This window comes from Telopea speciosissima, chromosome 2 (assembly GCF_018873765.1).
Source record: "Telopea speciosissima isolate NSW1024214 ecotype Mountain lineage chromosome 2, Tspe_v1, whole genome shotgun sequence".
Taxonomy (NCBI): Eukaryota; Viridiplantae; Streptophyta; class Magnoliopsida; order Proteales; family Proteaceae; genus Telopea; species Telopea speciosissima.
The window spans coordinates 66,924,132-66,945,871 of record NC_057917.1 but is presented as its reverse complement, the minus strand read 5'-3'; the positions used below and the strand labels follow the sequence as shown (position 1 = coordinate 66,945,871).

The following is a 21,740-nucleotide window of genomic DNA, read 5'->3' as shown; positions in this document are numbered from 1 at the left end:
AGACGGCTAATATTTGTTGATATTTTTAATTGATGAACTGATGGATCCACATGAAAAATTATCCTCTCCAATTCTCTATAGTTCAGCAGTGTTAGTGTGGATGTCTGACGCGTGGCAGTTTGGACATCCAATGGTCCGAACTCATTGACTATGTTGAGCTCATACCGTTGGATGTTCGAACTACCACATGTCAGACATCCACACTAGCACTGCCGCACTGCCAAGCTATAAGGAATTGGAGAGGATAATAATCTAGACCCACATGCCATTGATGATTTGAGTTGTTTTTTGGTAAGAAGATTTTTATTCATTACAACGAGAAAAAATCATAGATGTCGCATTACAAAATTCTGTCAACCACAGAATGACATTTGGCCAAACTATTCTACCTATTACTAACAGTGCCTTCATAGATAGGGAGTCTCAACTAAAATGTTAAATCTCCCTAGAAATATATTGAAATTACAATCAAGAAAATAGGTGACCAAATGAGTAATATCCTCAATCATAGGTTGTACATATAAAAGGAGATTGTATTCTTCAATATAAGGATCACATGTATTACATACTCCATCAATTTTTTCCAAGCTCAATTCAACCAAATATAATTATAAATATCAACAAAAATTACAAAAAAAAATCCCAAAAAATTAGCAAATATTCCAAACAAAAAAGTCAAAAGGAACCCTAAAAAAATTTGGTTCACTTATAGTTGAGATACGAAAATAAAAAGAAAATTTTGACTAAGGCTGGCTTTTTTATAAGGTAGAGATGATCACATGATGGAGCAAGCATTAGGGTTTTCATCACTGAACATGGCGCCGGCACGTTCATCAAAGATGGAAGAGTGAGCAGGACCGTGGTAGTAACCATAACCAGGGTCATTGTAACCATGCTTGTAGTAGTTGTAAGATGAAGAAGGCTGAGGAGTAGTACTACTATAGTAGGTGACCGGTTGGTGGCTCTGATGTTGGTGTAGTTGATGAGAGTAGTAGTACTGTTGGGTTTGATACTCCGGGTTGTATGGAAAAGGCCACAGCTCTGCTCTCCTTCCAGTCTTCCTCACTGTCTTCAACACTTTCTTCTGTTCTGCCCATCCTGTAACAGTCACCTTCTGCAGTCCCATGTCCACGTCCACCTCATCTACTCCTTCTAGTTTCTTAAGAGCCTTTCTGATCTTACTCTCGCATCCAGCACAGTCCATGTGTACTTTCATCTCTGTAATCTGAACCATCAAAACCAACATCAACTATTAGATAAGAATCATCATATAATGAAAAAGAAAGAGAGAGAGAGAGAGGTGCTAACCGTCATGTTTGGTTGTTGAGAAATTAATCTTTCTTTGGTGTGGTATCTGAGATCTGAATTGTTGAATGGTGAATGAGGGATAGTGTGTGTATCTTCTCTATATATAAGGGTTTCCCTGGTTCTTGTAGAAGGAGAGATAAGAGGGAATAGTTTACTTTCTAGCTAGATTCCTGCAAACTCACTCAAGGTCCCCCACCGACTTTGGGCTTTGCTTCCATGAGAAGAACCGTGTGGAGGTCATGGAAGGAAATAAGAAAGAAAGCGAGGAGAAAGTGCCTCCCAAGTGGGCTAACTCAACGGCTACTTTTCTATTTACAATAGGATCCATGGTTGACCTATAACGGGCATTAACTATTCTTTCAATCAAGAGGAAGAGATGGGAAGTGTATGGATAATTAAATAATAATTTAGAAAGCAATGGAAAAATGGGTTTGGAGATCCATGGATTTAGGTATTTGTATTGTGTTTGTATCATCAGTCCATATGTATCGGTATTATCGGCAGATACCTTGATACCCATTTTGATATACTAATGATATGGATCGATGGTATCGGTACTATTGGAAGATAAAATAGTGTAAAAATTGATGGTATTGATATTTTAAAGATCGAGTAAAATGATTCGATCTAATCCGATATGATTGTTCCATATTGATATCAGTTTCGGTATTGACCGAAATGGATACAACCACTGATGCCGTATACTAAAACCTTGTGTAGATTCGACTTTGATTAGAGAGAAGAATAAGGGAGTGAAGATGATGGAGATGGAGGTGGTGGAAAGTAATGGGAAAGCAAGGTATATCTACTTTGCGATGAAGGTTTTAGAACTTGAAATTGAACACCTGCCTCACATGGATATCCACTCAATTCTGATTTAAATCGGTCTAAATGGGATTAAATTAATTGGAAGTGGGTGAGTTGGACTTGACCAGAATCATTTAGCTTTACCTTTTTAGAATCGGATGAAAAAGGGTTCGAGGTTGGCTAATTCTGTTTTTTTTAAACCATTTTTGCGATTCACATGGCAAAAACGTTTTCCCATTTGATCCATTATGAGTTTGAAATTCTGAGAAAGTGAGGATTCAAAAAGAAGTGGGATCAAAGCTCTTTTTTTTTTTCTTTTTCTTTTTTAATAAACCCGAATATTCTTTGGGACCCGGGCTGGCCCCTAAGATTTTATTAATAATCCAAAAAATTATAGAGATTACAAGGGAGGAACATGCCCACCTTACCCCAACCCAGCACAAGAAGAAAGCTCTCACACTCACTCACTCCCTTACAATTCCCCCAAGAGTCACTGCCTAATAGTAGGGATTCCCAGTGAATCCTCCCAAATTATGCGATTGAGGCCCTCAGGGAGGGTTAAGTCCAGACCGATCCTGGTGTTGATATCCGATGTGCACGCATAGTTCGCAAGCCAATGTGCCGCTCTATTTCCTTCTCGATACATGAATGCAATCTCTGCCTGCAGACCCTCCGTCAGCCTTTCTATCTCATTGTACCAGTACCAAAGCTTCCACACATTGCATTTTCTCCTAAGCACACATTGTACTGTAAAGGCCGAGTCCGAGTTTACTACGATTCCTCTAAGGCCCATTTCCTCACACAGCTTGAGCCCATCCCTCAAAGCCCTAAACTCTGCAATGGAGTTTGTACAGTCTCCATAATGGTTAGCGAATGCCACAATGACTTTTCCTTCACCATCCCTTATGACTCCCCCATAAGTGGGACCAAAGCTTCATCATCTCATCATTTAATAAAAATGGACAAAGTTTTCTTCCACCCATAGAAGAACGGTTCACCCACCATCTTAGGGTTCACAAACCTCACCTAGATTTTTAGTATGTTTCAAAATATCCTTCCAATACCCATTCCCGTCCTCTCCCACCCCATCCCATTCACCATTGGTAGAGGGAAACTCGATCCATAAAAAAGAAGCTGGGTATCAACCATGTTTTCGAGGGATTTGCTGCAATTTTCAGTAGGACCTCATGGAAATAACTGATCATCATATATATATATATATATATATATATATATATATATATATATTTGGTAACTGAAATAACTGATCATATAGGATAATGGAAAAAGGTTCTCTGAACCACTAACGTGGAATGGAATCTCCCACGCATCCCTACATTAGCACTTTATAGAAGGAATGAAAGATCCAATAGTTCAATCTATACAGCATTGCATCTCACCGTCCCTCTACCGCTGCTAGCTGCACCTCTTTATCCCTTCCAGTTCCCTGCCCGGCCCAGTTTCCAAGTGCCCCTAACAAGGGGTGGCACAATGAACACCCTATCGTTGTCTGGGTGGGATCTAGCCCCCACCCCCCTTATTAGAGGCATTGGGGAACTGGACAGGCAGGGAACTAGATGAGATAATTTTTCCATCTGAAATCTCCTCTCATCAAAAACAAAACTTATCTTAATTCCTGCTAATGAGCTTCGATAGCTCTAACCTTCCCAATGACTTCTGGACTTCCAGCCGCTTGAATCCATTTGGAATTTTGGAAAGACAAAGAACTCGAATCAGTGAGTACATTAGAAAAATGGAAGCTAAGGAAACATATACTATTATTAAGATTTAAGAAGTTCAAAGTCAACAACATAAAACAATTACCCTTCATGTTAGCTAATTCCTTCATAAAATCTTGGGAAAATTACTTGGACTCCCCTTGTACTATGGCCATTTTGCTTAGTCTTTCCAACATTTGAAACAATTACTTGAACATCCCCTGTAGTTTACCATTTCTTTCAAGTAGCCCTGGCCGTTAGTCAATCACCGTTAGCATGGGTTAAATATTTTATAAATACCTAAACTACCCCCTAAGATATAGTGAAATGACATATTTACCCCTTCTCCTCTTCTTCCTCCTGTAACCCCAACGGTTTTTGGGGTGTCCCAGAATCGATATCCATTAAGACTACAGACGTATCTGCAGACAAATTTGGTTCTCTACTTAATAGCAAGACTCACCATACAGCAAAAAAGCCACACACTATGTGGAACTTCCCACATAAATCCATCACAAACCTAGTTTCCACCAAGCACTCCTGATTTCCCTAGGTGCACAGGGGTGTCAGTTTCAAAAACGGAAATACAAATTTAAGAAACAAGACAGATACTTTGAAAGAGAATACCTGATATTCCAGGGAAGAGCCACACAATAGGATCATTTGGCACCACATTATAAATTCAGATATGGGTTGGTGGATCCTTCAAGGGATCCCATCCTTCCTGTCTCCGGCAAAACAAAGATCAACAGCAAAAGATAGGTGGATGAAACAGAAACACTAAAGAACAATATGAAAGGAATTGCACAATTTCTATGAAATTGGCATTTCCAAAACCTTGATATAGAAATTGTCTCACTGTGTACTTTCAGGAGAATGATGTATCCGACTTAAATTTACCAACCCACACTCAATTGACTCCGGCATTAAAGCCTCACATGCCACAGAACTGTCAGAAAAACCTATAGGACCACACATAATATCACCAAAAGCCGAGCTTTTCTCACCAGGAGTTGGAACTGGCTCCTCTCTCTTCTCGTTACAGGAGCTGAAACTGAAACCTCCATCTCAGATTCTACTCCAACCCCAGCCTCTGCTTCAGCCCGAGCCCCAGAAATTTGAGGTGGTAGATCGAGATTCCAAACCCTTCTGGATGCAATCAGCTTCAGGTCCCACAACCAACTATAAGTGAAATAAAGCTGCTGAGATTGATAATGGCGGAAGCGGCAGATTCAGTTCAAGTTGCAAGCCTTTATCTCCCAACCAGAAAAGGATTTAGGAGTTGAAAACATAGGGTTTAGGGTTGCCAATGGAAGGATTTCCTTAGCCCAAAATCTCAGGATGAACTGTTAAAGGAAGGTCGGAGTTCAAGACAGAATTGACTAGTTGCAGGAATCGTTGGAAACAGAGGATAGCAGGGAAAGCTTCAGGGAGCTCAAAGAGCTAGGACGGATGTGAAGAAAAAGAAGTAACGAAGAGGGATAGATGAGGGACAAAGAGGGATGCGCACCACAGCTCTTGGCAGTAGGTTCAACAAACGAAGAGGGATAGATGAGGGAGAACGAGAGAGCGACAGAGAGAGAGAGTGAGCCAGAGAGAGAGTTGCAGGCTACAGGCCTAAGGTGCAGAAAACTCACCGACCTCCGTCCCTCGAACGGTCTCCCTTCTCCTACACGAAGACCTATGGTTGCTTCTTCTTCGGCGACGGCGACGGCGACGGCGACGGCGACATCCTCGATTTGGGGTTTTTAGGGTTTTTCAAAGGTAAAACATGTAAAGGGCAAATGTGTAATTTATACTTGGCAAGTTTCAATAGTAATGATTATAAGGGTAAAATGGATATTTTCAATTAAACACTAGCAGTGTGAGCTTTCGTGGGGTGTTAAGTAATTGTTTCCAAGGTTGATAATCGTAAACAAAATGGCCATAGTACAGGGGTGTCCAAGTAATTTTTCGTCAAATCTTAAATAATAGCTACTGATTACTGTTCCATGTTAGCTAGCTAATTCCTTCATAAAATCGTGGATTTTGGCCGATTCCAGTTGATACCTAACTCGATGAATCAGTCTATGTACATAAGGTGACTTAGTCAACCCTACAACTCGCTGACTCGTGAATCGGACTCTACCCAACTCTATAACGGCCAATTGTAGAATCGACTCGGGAGTTTGTTCAAGTCAACTTGAGGGCCATGCTGTATTTTAATGGAGGCAGTTTTCTTTTTTGGAGAATTCCTTGACCTTGGAGTTTAAATGGTGTTTGCAACAATAAGGGGTATTATCGACTTTGTATAATAGTAGCAAAGCAATTATAACTGTATATGGGTTCATAATAAAAATATATATATGGGTTTACTTTTCCTTCACCTGTGAGAGAATCTCTTCATCCATATATTTCATCAGATCATGAACATTGGAAGTTTATCAAGATCATGAACAATCGAAGATGGGAGTTAATGATAAACCCAAAATCCAATCATAATCACATTATCATTGCTGACCTTGGGTGAAGAAAAACTTAATCCTATTAAAATATATCAATACATGACTCGTGATTATTTATGCAAAATATTTGAAAAATAATGAATGTAATTAATGTGTTTTATATTTGATGCAAAATATTAATTCATAAAATAAACTTTCACAGTTTCACCATTATGTTATACATAATAGGACTGATGTCCTCTGTGCCGTAATGCAGGTTGTGCCTAGACACATGGGTCTGCCACTCAGGGGGGCAGGGTGATCATTACGCCCACCCCCATGTGTCTGGGCGCAGCCTAACACAAAGAACATTCTCCCTACATAATAAAACTAGAAAAGATACAAATATAAAGGCAAAGAAGGTTCAATTATAAAGTACAAATCTCATGTGGAATTATGGAGTGAAAACTCATGTAGGGGGTCTCCTATGGGAAAGGGAATTCTTCCAAATCAACAATAAATAATTTTAGGGAGAAAGAATTTTGCCTAGTTGCGTGCTCCATGTGCTTAGATGTAGGGAGGCACAAAATGACCACCCCACCCCAATGTAAAGGCGGAAATCCCACCCCTTATGCATGCTTCCATTGATCCCTGTGCTGATGTTACCCACGCGATCAGGTAATATTTTTTTTCTCATAATTTCATGTCATTTTTTACATTATAAGAGATGTGACAATGGAAATTTCCCACTTTTAGTATATATATGGCTAAAAGGTCGCAGTACGTACCCATAAATAAGCTTGACGGTACGTTTTTCAACTAATAACCGTTGATGTAATTCAATGCAATCTCAGCAGTTGAGCTACTTACCTGAGACCGGTTGCGACCATAATCTCTCCCCTGCCGCCTCTCCATCTCCGCCCCGCCCTCTCACCTCTACCATCCCCGCAGCCCCTTTCCCAATGATTTTGATAGAGACGACGACATTGCAGGATTTGGAGTAAGCATCTGAAGCGCACTAGAATCCTCTTCCTCGTTCCTCTCTTCTTCGTCTATACTTTCTTCTGTAATATTGTCTCTTCCTATCTCCTCATTAAATTGTTCTCCTTATGGTTGGTTGCACATGGATTATTGTGTGATTTTTGATCTATGGAGGAGAAAAGGATCGTTCATTGTATTGTGGGAGGATGCACGGACAAAAGATGAATAGAAAGGTGTACACTGCAGGATTAGTTCCAGTACCAACAATTTCCAACCAAGGCCGACCCTCAGGTAGCCGACGAGTAAGTCGATTCTGGTCTGCAATCATTTTAACTGTTCACAGAACATACTCTTTGCTACTTCCGTGTTTCGCTCTCAGCGATCCCAATAGGATAGTAAGTAAAGCAGATTGGATTTACCTTTGACAACCATTTATTGTAAGCAAAAAACAAATCTACCACTAATTCGCTATATACGGTTTCAATTAATCCACAGACCAGGAGGAAATTTTGTAACAGTTTCTAAAGCTACTAGTTCTGTCGTGCCATATAGACAATCCATTTTGCAGTTGCAATACTTCCTTTTCTAGTTTCTCTGTTCCTGTCCATCTCTTCTTATCTCGTCATTAAATTAATCACAGAAACCCATCAATTTCATCGTCTCATAACTTTCCCCTGCAAAGAGTTAGATCTCTCACCGAATTTCAGACAAAATTCCCCGGATTTCCAGCAAAGACCTCCACGGTCTTCAGATTTTGAAAAGACTGAAGGATAAAAACTCAGCTTTCACTTGTCTTCTCCCTCCCGCTAGGACTGACTTGGGTCTCTCTCTCTCTCTGTTTTTCTTTCTCCACTCTTCTGCCTAATCCCACCTACTTTTTTAGTTTTACACTTGCGACCACTATTTTGCAACTAATTTATTGATAATAAGTTTGAACCAAAGTTTCTCATTTCATTCGCATCTTTGCAGAGTCATCGTCTCTTTCTTCTCAAGTAACGACACCCTGTTCTATCATCAAAGCCGCTTCATAGTCACACTAATTTCATGGGGGGCGTGAGTTGAGAAGTGAGGCAACATGTTGTTACCGTAACAGTCGAGAGCCAGTTTCTATGAAAATTTAATCGATGGTGTAGATTAACTTTTTGCAAAATCTACGGTTATACTCAAAGACCGTGTGAATTAGGTGAATACTCGTACGTCCTGCGACAACCCACCCTAATTATATAAATCATATCTATCAACCAAATAGACAAAACTCTCCTTACCCGACACAAATCCGATGTCGAAGCAGAGTATTAATCAACTCTAATACCAGATTAAACAGAGAAAAGCGAAGGGTAGAAGAGGAATGCCCACCGGGGATGGAGGGAATTCATGCATCATTAAAAATCAATGTATCGTCTCCATCCCCAATCCTCTGAAGGATGAGGACAAACATAAAACCTCACGGCCTTTTAAGATGCATTGGGGAAATGGATGGCTTTGGAGAAACCAGAATGGGGATGTTAGAGGATACGCCAGCCCCACCTAGCAAGGAGAGCCAAATTTAGGCTCTCGAAGTCTCTCAATCCCAGAACCCCAACCAGTTTGCTCCGGAAAAGTTTTGACCATTTGTGCCAATAGTTATCTTGGTCATCATTATTCTTCCACCAGAATTTCCTCACTGGTTTATCCAAATCATCACAAATGCCTGATGGAATAAAAAAAGTATTGACATGGCATACGCAGGAATACTATCGATAACAGATTTTATGAGGACAGCCTTGCCCGCCAAATGGGAGTCAGGTAAAGCGGGTAAAATGGGTCTTGGCTACAAAAAATGGTGCACCAAGATAAAAAGGAGAAGCTTCTTTGATGATTAGAATAAAAAAACCAAACAAAATCTCTTAGCCAGTGAGTCTTACAGCATATATTCTTGACTAAGACCTATGGCCTAGTACAAAAATGGGGAAAAATTCCATATCATCTGGAATGGTTAGATTCAGCCCTCGGAAAGGGAAAGACATGACAAAGTCTACAACACAATGTATAGAGGTGACTGGCAAGCTAGTTTCTTGATGCCTTCATGGAGTCCAAATCTCAGTGACTGATGAGGATTCAACAGACAAACTCAATAATAACTAGTCATTCTCCTCAAAGCTAGGATCAAGAACTCGTACTTGATATTCTCCTCAGCAATTTATACATACCGAACACATTCTTCTGCCACCATTGATGTGGGATGAAGAATGATCTGTACATGGGAGGTGAGAGCTCCCTGTCTAGGTAGGGTAAAGAGGCAACAACCTGGATTTTATACAATTTCGGCATACACATCAGACATTATAATGAAGATGAAAAATATCCAATCTAAGAAGAAAAAAAAATCCATTCCCCAAATCTTACCTCCCATGTTGACAAGTTACTTCCACGTGAAGGGTATGGCCGTTGAAGTTCCAATTCAACGAGAAAAGTACAGGCATCAAGATCCCTTAGCTGCAACAGAAACTTGAATGAGGATCCCTTGGGGGAAATCATCTTCTTTTTTAAAAAATATATATATATAGTTTAAAAAACATAAAAAGGAAACATTATCTGAGTTGAAGCAATGGGGGGTGTGGGACTTTCAGATCAAGGATAATTACATATTGCTTATCAGATGCCACATTCTTGTTATTGAAATAATGTGGTGCTGCTGCTGTCCCACCCAAGGAAGAATTGAATGGGAGTGGCAGGAGCCCCCGGAACCCATCATCTATCCATCTAACTTCACCCACATAATCAGGAATGAAAAAGGAAGAAGGGAATCGATGCCATTCACTTCCAACACAGACCACAGCACCTGCAAGGTGAACATCAGATCTAGAAAAAAAAAATTCCCAATATTCAATTCCCATATATTTAAAGATCAAACTAATACAATAGTCCAATTCTCACCTAGTCCAGCATCGTCATGATGTTCTAAGTGTTTGTAGATCTCAATAGGTGCAGAATAACCATGAATAAGTGAGAACGTCCGACTATGAGAGGCACATAATATGAGGCTCAGGGCCACAGGTCTAAGTACTTTGGCAGTCTACTAGGAATGAGCAGAGGTGGACCATTATTAGTGAAAGTTTATTAGAGTTGGAGAAAATTTTGAGAAAGGGGAACTCACCTTTATAAGGAAAGTATTAGCATTGGGGTCGTACTTGTCCCTGAAAAGATCTGGAAAACTCTCAATGACAGCTGAAGCAGCAACGCAGACAAGTGGGTATATTGGATATAGGAACCTGAAACCAAATGTTAAATGCTAAAAGTCATCATTTGCATCTCTCCCCAGCATTCACTGCAGGACACACCATATTAAACAATCTTGGGATCACCATCAGAACCTGAACATGTTCTCAAAAGAAAATTTTAAAATATTTCTCATGAACAGGTCTCAAATCCAAGTGCTGCTTAAACTAAAACATGTTCTATGTTAACCAGGTACAGGATGGAGTTAAGAATTAAGGGTAGTAATGATTATGCTCACTTGCTGAACCTTAGCCACAGAAATATCACTATTTGTAATATTAAGTATAATATTTTGACAAACATGATTGACACTTAATATTTTAACCCTATTTACATTTCAATGGGGCCATTCTGACCATGTATAAAGAGGACATGATCTTGCTTAGCCACATGTTAAATTTCAGAGCCTAATTGAATAAAAAAACACCTCCCCTGTATTGGCATATCCACCCTGCGTATGTCCATGCACACCTACGAGTATTCCAACCACTATTGGGTCCCTCCTAATTATTTGATGTTTTGTTTTGCCACTTGGCAAACCCCATTTGGGCTGAAACTTGACATATGAGCAGGGGACTTTGGATCCTACCTGTCCACAAAATTTCAACCCCATCCAACCAGTCACGTGGCAAATATAGGTGTGCAGATCAGGAAATTGTTTTTAATCCATCAGACCAGGAATCCCATGCCCTATATTTAAATCTCTTTTTTTTCTCAAACACAATTTTAATACAACCTCGCCTTGAAATCTATTTACATGTAAGCAAGTTAATATAACTCAGTTTCAAGTTCAATTTCTACGTCAAGAAATCTCACAGAAATGCATAGAAAATTCTGCACAAGGACTTCGAACAGGAACAAGATTTGGACTCAAAATGGGAGGGGCAGCTCTGGCAGTTTTCTGAAGCCTTTGCCCATATTTACAATTGAATGCTACATCATAGATGTTAATATCATGTATATTTTCAATTTGCAGGTTGTTGGGCAACTAGCAGCGTCTGGCAGAGTGCTGTCATTGTTGGCAACACTTCTTAGTGCACAGGTGATGTGGCAGAGCTACTGGTGAGTTGGCAGCGTTTGGATAGGTCAGGCAGTGACTGGGAAGTGCTGGCCAGTGCTGGATATGACATACAGTGGCCGTGCAGATGAGTCAGTTTCGGAGCTAATTTGGGCATGCCAAATGGCAGAACTGGAAGGAGGATTGTACTGGAGAACTGCAGTGTCATATTATCTTTCCAACGCAACTGGAATCGCGTCGATCTGATTCCATATGAGGAAGTTATGGCCGTTTCCGTACGATTACTCTAGAAGGCCCAAATGTTCGTCAAAATGTCTCAACGAAGGACTTCATTCATTTCTTGAATATGTGGCAGGCTGACTTGTCAAGGTGATATGGCAAAGTGAAGTGTCAAGGTGATGATGTGGCAGATGCTATTAGCCAAGGCCACATGGCATAGCTGTTGGGCCATGCACAGCAGCCCAGGCAAGTCTGGCCACAGGGCAGAGGGTCCTGTGGCCACAGGCCACATATTTCGTAAATATTCAGAACAGTTAGGACCCTTTAAAGATGTGAACAGAATCTGGGAATAGAAGCGAGAAAGAAACAAAAATAAAAAGAACACGAAATAACAACCAGGGGTAAAAAAGACCCGAACCAGAAAGATATTTCCTTAAGCTTAGCAACGTAATTACTTTAAATGAAAAGGGCTAAGTTGGAATTTCAGAAATGCATGGAAATTAGTTTAGGAATTTGTCAAGGGAGGTCTGTGTAATTTACCCTAACAAATATAATTTCAATTACTTAAATGATATTAGGCATAAATGTCTGTCCTGGTTTCGAGCCAGGTTTCCTCAAATTTCGATGGGCATCAAAACTTGCGAAATTACCAACATCTCGGTTGAAACTGGTCTAGTCAGGGGATTTTTTGAAGTAGCAGGCCATCTCGTCTCAGTTTCTTGCGAAACCGAGATTTAGAACCATGATTGTTGGTCATTGCACTTTACTTGGGTCTGGAAAAAATTATTGCAGTACTCTTCAAAAGCCTTGTGAGTGACCAAAAGTACACAAAGAAAATAGAAAGGTTGTTGTACCGTTGCCTTCACTAGGCTTCATGCCCTACCTCCATATAAACTGTCTAGGGATTCCATTGCTCTTCCAAAGAAAGAGTAATAAAAGAATACCTGTCAATATAGGCCACCAAGGTCAAAGAGAGGGAAGAACTTTTGGCTCTAATACCAATTAATGCAATCTTGGGTCACAAAGACTATTTTGGGGTCGCCATGGGCTAATGTAGTTCTAGATTGGTAGGAGACCAACTAGAAGCCAAAAACCAGGATCTGATCTGAACAGGTAGTTCGGTTAAGCTAAAATAGGTGGAAGTGTAAAATTAGGGTTAGGGTAAGTTTATGTAGGGGAGTCTTCCAGTGAAGGTCTTGAGATGTTTTGATGGAATTAGGTATGTAAACTTGAATGGACAGCAGATTAGGATTAGGTTTTCTGGGGGTTTTGAAAAGAGAATAATGGGGGAATCTAGGGTTTAGGATGGGAGTTAAGAGCAGGGGCTTGGATCGAGTTTCCCTAAGGATGAGAGGGAGGTTCGGTCCAAGTTTGGGCTGTTTCTGATGGTTGGTTTGGTATAGGCAGAATTGGGTTATGGGAATGATGCTCAGAGATGGAGGAGATGCTAGGGTTTAGTTTAAAGAATTAGAAGAAGAAGGGTTTGGGTGGAGGATGACACACTTACTTATTGTTTGAAAGTATTCTCGACCCTTGCAAATAATTTCCAGCAGCTAGGGCAGAACTGGAGCTTGAATGGAGATCGATGGAACGGGGTTGGGGAAGGCTATCTCAGCCTGGGCATCTCACCCATCCTATCTCAGGATTTTCACAAAGGCTCAAGCCAATATTTCATTAATCAAATTCGTCTTCAATGCTGGCCTCCCTTACAAACTTATATAGAAGACTCAAAAATAGACTTAGACACTAAAAAGAAAAGGCCTAACCCAATCCTAAACTAATAAGGTATTGACTAAGAAAGTGAAATAATAAAGAAAACAGACTCAAAATAGGACCCTAACTAATTTAATGAAGTAAATCCCGTTTTCCTACTTTCTACCCATATTTTAGGCCCATTAAATTGGCCAATTACAAAGAAAACCATGGGATCAAAGTCCCAATACATATATGACCCAACCCAAAGCTTACTTCCAATAAAATAAGCCCTCTAAGTGACTTATCTACATCATGGCCCAATGATAAACAACTCAAATAATAGCGGTGTTGGCAATTCTATTATTTATTGGAAGTTCAAGACTAACAAGAGAAGAGGAACAAGTTATGGACTTAAATGGAAGTGAATACATAAGGGGGTAATTCTGGAATTAATAATAAAAAAGGAAAAATTATAGAATTAACTATGACTAGAGTGATTTATTATAATTATAGATATAGGGTTCACTAATATCGTGGGAGATTGTCGTTGACCACTCGATGGACAGCAACAAGCAGCAAGAGGACTTCGAATCAGATGTTAGAACTAATCAATGGGAGCTCCAATCCAAATACGATTTTGGGAGAAGTTTGCCAACCCTCAGCCCTACTGAATCCAACAATTGCAAGCCCAACAACCAACCATTAATATGAAAACAAGCCGCTGAAATCAGATCTAGCGGTAAGTAGGAACCAGATCCGCAATGTTAAGTTAATACTCCCAGTTCAGAAAAACTTCCGGCCTCAGGTCGAGCAGCTTGAATCTCCATATGGTAGGTAAGTAAACCATCACATCACACCTCAAATCAAAAAGGATTTGCTGAGTTCTGAAGTTCCGTTTCTCAACCAACAGTACCCAACAACATGAAATAGGGAGTAATAGTAGAAGGGAAAAAGAACAAGGAGAATAACAAGAAAAAAGAAGGGAATAGGAATGAAATATGAAGGGAAGAAAGGAACCAGACCTGGAAATAAGAACAAACAAGAATCGAAGAGGGAGGAGGAATGCACTGCCTTACCAGCAGGCAGTCACGCGCCACTTCACCACCTCACCTGGTGGAGGGGGTAGGTAGGAACAACTCTAAAACCCTCCCGGATAGGATCCCAAAACCCCACTCAGAACCCGAAAATTGACTGAAAACTCCAACCTCTCAGAATAACAACAAACTCTAGGAAACAATAATTAATAAGAAGGATAAAAACCCCTCAAAAGATGGGAATAATCTGATGAGCGGTTTGGGAGCAATTTAGGAAATAGTGATCTCACGGGCGGAGATCCCAGAAACAGTGAAACTGAAATTAAATCCAATCCAACCAGCGGATTGGATATACTAATAGGAATATACTAAAGCAAATAAAACTCTAAAGACTAAGCTCCTGGGAGCTGGCTAGTCCATGCAAGAATGGTTGCTCGATCTTCAGGAACCTGGTCCACATTAAGGTCTGGTTCAAGCTGGGTAGAGTGGTCCAAGCTACATCATCACCACCGTGAAGATCCTACCAACTTAAAATTTCAATTCATTCAACTCCCTTCCATTGCTAGTTGGTTACACATATATAAAGAGAAAAACTCCAAACAGAAAATACATTGGGTCGTGCTGGTCCAGCCATAATAACATAACTGCATTAGGCTGAGTTTGATTGAGTTGAATTTTGGGTCCATTAGTGGAGTTGTACCGGCCATGCATCAAAGATACGGAATTTTTCTTTATCCATAGTAATAGAGATAGAATTCTTACTATGATTCATGAACTAATCAACCAGCTTTAACCTGAGTCAATATCTTACGAAGCACAATTACATATAGAAGTCCCAAGGATAAGAGGGAGGAAAAGAACCTTTGGCAAATGATAGATAAAATAAGTGAATATCTGTCCTAACCTTTCTTCTTTGTGAGGTTGTAAGGACATAAATGTCAACCAAATGTAGACCGGTGAGACTACAATCAGCAGGTCTGGGGCATATTTCTTCTTTGCAATTGGCAGAATTCCCAGGAACAGCAATGCAAGAACAAAACAAAAGTTGAAATTGTTAAATCCATTCCTCAGATAATACAATGGACCTTCAACCCCATACAAATGGCTCTCACCACCTCCCAGGACATTATATACTAATAGATTGATGACAGATGATGTCCATCGTCCATAGTAGTAATAATCAATAAGTACAGAGAGTCCCTGGAACAAACCCAAAATCCTTGAGTACAGTTGCAACAAATAAGAAGAAGCCAACACAAATCATATTCATAAAACACCAACAACAACCTGGATATTTTCTATCCTCAACCAGGAGGAACAACATGCCAAGGCTTGATATTCAAATCTTCAAATTGTAACTTGAACCAAATTGTCAATAACCAATAATTAATGGGTCATAAACAATTGTTGGGCATAAATAAACCTAAGACATGTCTTTAAAAAAAAGATTAACACAACAACCAAACAAATAAAAATAAAGTAGCAACAACAATAACAACCAAAAGCGGGGCAAAAAAAAGGTGAAAGGTTTCCGGGTCTGCACAGGCCACATGGGAGGGAGACATAGCAATTCTGGTCATTAGATATTTAGGAAATGATCCAGATTGGCCATGTGTCAAATTTCAGCCTCCCATGTATGTACATGCACCCTCCGTTGCTTTATTTTTCCACTTGGCAAACTACATTTGGACAGGGGACCACAGGGTTTATCTCTCAAGCTGTGAGAAATAGACTTCTGCCATCTATTGGGTCTACGAGATATAAAAATTAATCAATCTTGGCTTTTTGCATATTAGATCGTTTTGGTCATGGGTTTTATAATACTCTCCCTATACTACATCATTGGTTTTGGATATTTACCACAACGAGTAGGAGTATTTTTATTTCTAATTCAATAATGGACTTCATCTTAAATGAGTTGAATCGGAGTGATTACAATGGCCTTCAACATAATTGGATCAGAACAGAGTACCAGACTTGGATAAAGACCAAATCTATTGACAGCCCTAAATTTAAAAATGAAAGTGTTTTGCTCGATTATTATAGTGTTTGTCTATTCAAAACAAATCTTTGGTTATATTTAGCCCATCACCAACTTGCCACATGGCGCCTAGGTCAGTCCCCGTCATGGAGGACAGCACACTCATCTTATAGGTTTAATTTAAAAATGAAAGTGTTTTTCTCGATTAGTATAGCATTTGTCTATTCAAAACGGATCTTTGGTTATATTTAGCCCATCACCAACTTGCCACATGGCGCCTAGGTCAGTCCCCATCATGGAGGACAGCACACCCATCTTACAGGTTGAATTTCAGCTTGAAAAAAGCACGAAAAGAAGTCAAAACTGAGTAAGTTTGGGAAGTGCCTCAAAAGTGAGTTGAAAATGAAAAAAAAAAAAAAATTATAAAAAATGGCAATAGATTCCATTCATATGAAATTTGACCAGTGAAATGGCTGTGGGAATCCATGTGGTCACTTGGCAAAAAAATTGTGACTTGGTGACAGGCTATATGTAGTCATGGTTCAAGATTTCCGTCAAAATGGCTGAAATCTTGCAAATTATTTCGGTTTCAAAACTAAACATAGGTCAATTCACTAGGTATGCAAAGTTTCGATAAAAATTTCGGCCCAAAGGCCGAAATTTCGGTTTTGGTGTCGTTTCTGTCAAAACATTACAAAACAGTACTTACAAAAGCACTATTTCAATCAAAACAGATGCATTTTGCACATTTCGTGGTTTTCAATAGTATAGAGGGTAAACCAACCCTCATCTGGGAGCTCAGAATCAGTTGTGACTACTACAACTTCACGGTGTCATATTTATTTAGTTGTTTTAATTGAATTTTGTGTGCCCTATTACTAAATTATGATTTATGTATAGAATAATCTATAATAGAGAAAGCATACAACAGGGTACGGCGTACACTAGCAACCTAGGGTCCAAAACCAAATTGCCATTTCGATGTGTTTTTTTATAATCTAAAGGTTCCAATATATTTAGAGATGCATATTAGAGTTTCCCTGAAGTTACGGGCCAAAATATGGCCATTCAACCACCAAAATGGTCAAACAAAACATGCAGCCAAAATCCGAATTGTTTCAGTTTCAACCAGGGTCGAAACCGAAATCTCAAACTATGATGTAATCAAGCTTTCCCCTTTAATTATGTACCAAAAAATATGAAGCAGATACAGTTCTAGAGAACTAGTAGTTTCGTTAACTTACAAGCAGAGTAAGAGAAATAGCGGCTCCAGAAAGAAACACTGGTTTGAATCGTCTAATTAAAGAGTAGCAAGTTATTGGCAGAAAAACCAGTATAGAGAAAGGCCAACCAACAATCACTCCTATGGCTGCAACTGAAACTGCCATGGCATATTTCTCGAGAAGGAATAGTGCTGATGAAAGAGAAACGGCATACATAGAGAATGAACTTGGCAAGAAACCTGGCCAATGCAGCCAAAAGGAATGACATCAGACAAACCATAGGAAGTAATTAAAGAAAAATTTTAAAGACATGATTATACGTATTATCCTTTCATGCTTAGAAGTTGGAATGATACTAGTACTGCCATACAGTGAAGCTTCATTTGCTATGCATATTCTTGGGCATATAGTTGTCCTGCTAGAATTAGGTCAGATTGCCTTAGGTCCTACCAGAGCCCTAATGACCTGGCACCCGTTTGTGCCTTCACAGACCTCACCTCAGCTCGGGTCTGAAACTGCTCAGTCAGGTTAGGTTTGAACCAGCCAAATAGTTAATATTTCTAGTGATTCCGTCATGTAAGTGTACCAAATTTTTATTCCCCATTCCCTCTAGCCCACAAACAAATAAAGAAAATTTCAATTATAGTACACTACAACCCAAGCCAAACTTGAAAAGTTAATTGTATCAACCCAACCCAAGGTGGATTAAGGGCAAATATACTGCCCTATGGTTGAACAGAAGAGCAGATTGAGTTGGGATTAGGCATGTGATGTTTTACGGTTCACATTCTTAGGTTAGCACTTAGCACGTACCTAAGTTGCAAACAACACCCCCCGGCAACTGCATTAATATATATTAAATGCACGCATAGATAGGATATGAAAGAAACAGCTTACTTGTGCTAGCAAAGAAACATCCACTGGTCAAGCACAACATTGCCAGTGCATAAGAAGCGAGACGTTTTCCATATTTCCTGGAAAGGGCCACCACCAGTACTGCCTCAGTGATGGCTGAGATGACACCAAGAAAGAGCCTTACAGCATAAAATACTCTAACCTGAAATTTGCAAGAGGTACAGTTGGAATAATCCAAAAGAGAGAACAATTATTCAATCAAAAAAGAAGGGGGGGGGGGGGGGGGGGAGGGACTCATGTATATGCACAAAACAACCAAACAAGTATAATGCTATTCATCCTATTGAATTGGCCCCATTCAGAAGATCTATAACACCTAAAAATCGGCATGACTAGGTATTTATTACAATCTGGTCTGGGAATTTTCCTGGATGATTTTTTTACCATCTAAGGAAATATAGTAGAATTTAATCTTCCACCTTTCAGATCTCGTAAGCGGGAACCTCTAAAATGTTGGACCATCATCCTTATATTATCCTTATCTTGTCCTATATAACTGAGCTTAATGACAGCTTGTGATCAAGTTTACATTTTCTTGGGGGGAAAAGTGTCAACCATATGTTGTGTGTGTATATATATATATATACTTATATAGGGAGAGGGTTTCCCATACTTCCAGTGTAGGGAGGAATCTGCCCACCACACAAAAAGGTGTTCTGAAAAAGGTAATTCATGTGAGAGGGAAACTGCACAAGGATGGTGTGGCTATCTTTTTTTCCATACATATATAGAGGAGCGGGATTCTAAGCAGGCACATTTGGAGAGGTTCACCAAACAAGAACCTGGTTCTGCCATGTGGCAAGTCAGATGGGGCTGAAATTTTGAGCCCATGTAGAAGCCAGGGTCCACTGCTCAAATATAAAATTCCAGCCCGATTAGAGTTGGGCATGTGGCAAAACAAAGTATTGAACACGACCACAGGGAGATTGCATGCCGGTATGCTAAAAAATACAAGGTTGCATGGGCATAATTGGGAGGGTATTAGATTGAATTTGAGTCCGAAATTTGACTACTGGTCAATCCAGATCATACCCCAGATAACCAACAATTGGAATTGCCACATCACCCTTACACATGGCAGAAATAGGTGCCCCATCTAGATAACCTCTCCAGATATGCCCACCCAGAAAAATTGCTGCCAAAAATTTTAAACTCAAAGTACTTCCAGTTTTACAATATGGAAGTTCCCAAACCAGCATAACTTTAAAAGCATGTCCCGGAGAGATATCCTAACAAATGTAATACCTTTCTTTGGGCAAATTAACAATATGACACTAAAAAAATTTTAAACAGTTGCTGTCAATTAGTATTTGAGATTTCCAAATTTAACAAACTTTGGTCTCTTTATTACCAGATTTTAAGGTCCAATGAACAAGGTAACACTGACCTTGGAATTATCTTAAATGATAATTTCTAGTAATCTATAAAAAATATCCAACATTGTTCAACAAGGAAAGGGAACATCTCACTTTTTCGTCACTGAACAGCCAGGAAGCTGGTTGACCCACTAATTCATGAAAAAGAATGTATAGATATGAGCGAAGAGCAAACTGGGAGCTGCAACATACAGAAATAAATAAATCAGTACACAACAATTTACAAAAACAACAACTCAGCCTTATCCCAACTAAATGGAGTCGGCTAAAATCAGTACAAAACAATTTAATCAATAAAAATATCCCATCAATCACTTCAAACATTAAGGTTAACAGGTAGCGGCCACAAATCGAAAGCTATAAGTATGCAATGAAACAATTTTGAAGGAGTAGGCTTTCTAGATTGTAAATGCTGACATTCCTCGTACAATTGCTATGAGCATAAGATTTTTTTATGTACATGTGTCTGTGCAACTGACACTGTTGGGGACTGTAATTTTTTAGGATGTTGTCCCCCACACTCCACCCATATCCATTGATTAAAGGGTTCTTTTATTTTTTACTTTGTATGTGGAAAATGGTAGCAAGATAATCTAAATACCATAAACCATATAACAGGGAGGAGAAAACATCAGAATCCAACTAGTAAGCATGAGTTAGAGTGCTCTTGTTTATTACAACGTACTTCCTATTTCTAGACAAGGAATCCCCCCCCCCCCAAAGCCTTTTTGGTTGATTCTGTAAGCATGGGAGTACAATTTTAAGGATCAACAAATCTCTCCTATGGTCATTTTCCATTTCTAGACAGGAAAATGTGAATGACATTCCAAACTTACATGTCACTCAGAACAGTTAAAGGGCAGTTCGTCTTCGACTTCGAAGTAAAACCCACCCTTAGTGTTAGATTAATATTAGAATCAATTATACAATTCAGAGTGAAAAAACCTTCTTTTGGGAAACAGAACTACTTAAAGATTCGAACAAAGAGAATCAAAAAAGAAATGGTATATAATGCGTAGAGAGAAGGAAAGATACCTGTATTCCCAAGTCTGGAAACCAGATTTATAAAGGAGGTAGTGAAGGGGCTCCCAGTAATTGAAAACCTCATCGCAGTCGTGGATGATGTTTGAGGTGGCACTCATGTGCCTCAGCACCCCAAGCACGAGTAAGGGTAGGAACCAGCCAAAACCCTTACCCTCTTCCCTTCCCTCCGATTTCTCCGGTTTGTCGAGCTTCGAATAAGAGGACGACGATGATGAGGATGCTGATGGATCAGACACCGGACGTCGCTGATGCGTCGAGAGAGACATTTTGATGGTTTCTCTTTGTTTCAATCACACGAAAGAACGAAAATCATAAATGTTCTTCAGTTCTTCGTCACTCGCGCATAGAGATTGAGAGAGAGAGAAACTTAAACCTAAAGCAATCAGAAGGAAACGAAATACCTGCAGCGTGATTCGCTTTGTTTGTCTGCAAAGCAGTTCTCTCTCTCTCTCTCTCTCTCTTTCGGAAAAGAAGAGCTGAAGTAGAAAAGAGACTTATACCCAAAAAAAAAAAAAAAAAAAAAAAGTAGAAAAGAGACCACGTGCGCTTCGGACTAGAATTCGAACCAAACATGAACCCGGCTCATCCAACCCGGGTTGATACTTGACCAATTAAACCGTGACAAACCGAAACTACCCTTCTCGCCAATGTGCCTAGCCGAGTCGAACCTATAAAACCAGGATTCACCAGAAACCTGCTCAGATTCCTGAAGAATTCACTCTATCTCTATGGCGTTTCTC

The 21,740-nt window shown here is 39.7% G+C and overlaps 2 protein-coding genes across 3 annotated transcripts; both read right to left on the bottom strand.

Moving 5' to 3' along the window:
- Positions 1–766: 766 nt before the first annotated feature.
- Positions 767–1,353, bottom strand: LOC122651856 (heavy metal-associated isoprenylated plant protein 28-like). 2 transcript variants are annotated; one of them, XM_043845412.1, is made up of 2 exons: positions 1,309–1,353; positions 767–1,225 (listed from the first exon to the last, which is right to left on the bottom strand). In XM_043845412.1, the coding sequence occupies exons 1-2, from the start codon at positions 1,312–1,314 to the stop codon at positions 776–778; spliced, it is 456 nt and encodes a 151-aa protein (XP_043701347.1). In that variant the 5' UTR covers positions 1,315–1,353; the 3' UTR covers positions 767–775. The 2 variants fall into 2 exon arrangements, with proteins under 2 accessions (XP_043701347.1, XP_043701348.1); XM_043845413.1 differs by having other exon boundaries at positions 767–1,222.
- A 7,781-nt stretch (positions 1,354–9,134) lies between these two features.
- LOC122651854 (dol-P-Man:Man(6)GlcNAc(2)-PP-Dol alpha-1,2-mannosyltransferase) lies at positions 9,135–21,352 on the bottom strand. Its single transcript, XM_043845410.1, has 10 exons — positions 20,992–21,352; positions 20,050–20,137; positions 18,563–18,722; positions 17,687–17,904; positions 15,366–15,661; positions 10,374–10,488; positions 10,154–10,292; positions 9,862–10,058; positions 9,623–9,712; positions 9,135–9,523 (listed from the first exon to the last, which is right to left on the bottom strand). Exons 1-10 carry the CDS (start codon positions 21,264–21,266, stop codon positions 9,383–9,385), a joined length of 1,719 nt encoding a protein of 572 aa, XP_043701345.1. The 5' UTR covers positions 21,267–21,352; the 3' UTR covers positions 9,135–9,382.
- Between the last annotated feature and the right edge of the window lie 388 nt (positions 21,353–21,740).

Excerpts from the sequence above, each read along its gene's own strand:
- LOC122651854 (XM_043845410.1), bottom strand. The coding sequence starts at position 21,266 with ATGTCTCTCTCGACGCATCAGCGACGTCCGGTGTCTGATCCATCAGCA. Across the intron at positions 10,489-15,365 it reads CAACCTCACAAAGAAGAAAG|GTTCCTATATCCAATATACC; the intron begins GTTAGGACAGAT and ends ATTTGGTTTCAG. Across the intron at positions 10,059-10,153 it reads TCATGACGATGCTGGACTAG|GTGCTGTGGTCTGTGTTGGA; the intron begins GTGAGAATTGGA and ends TTCACCTTGCAG.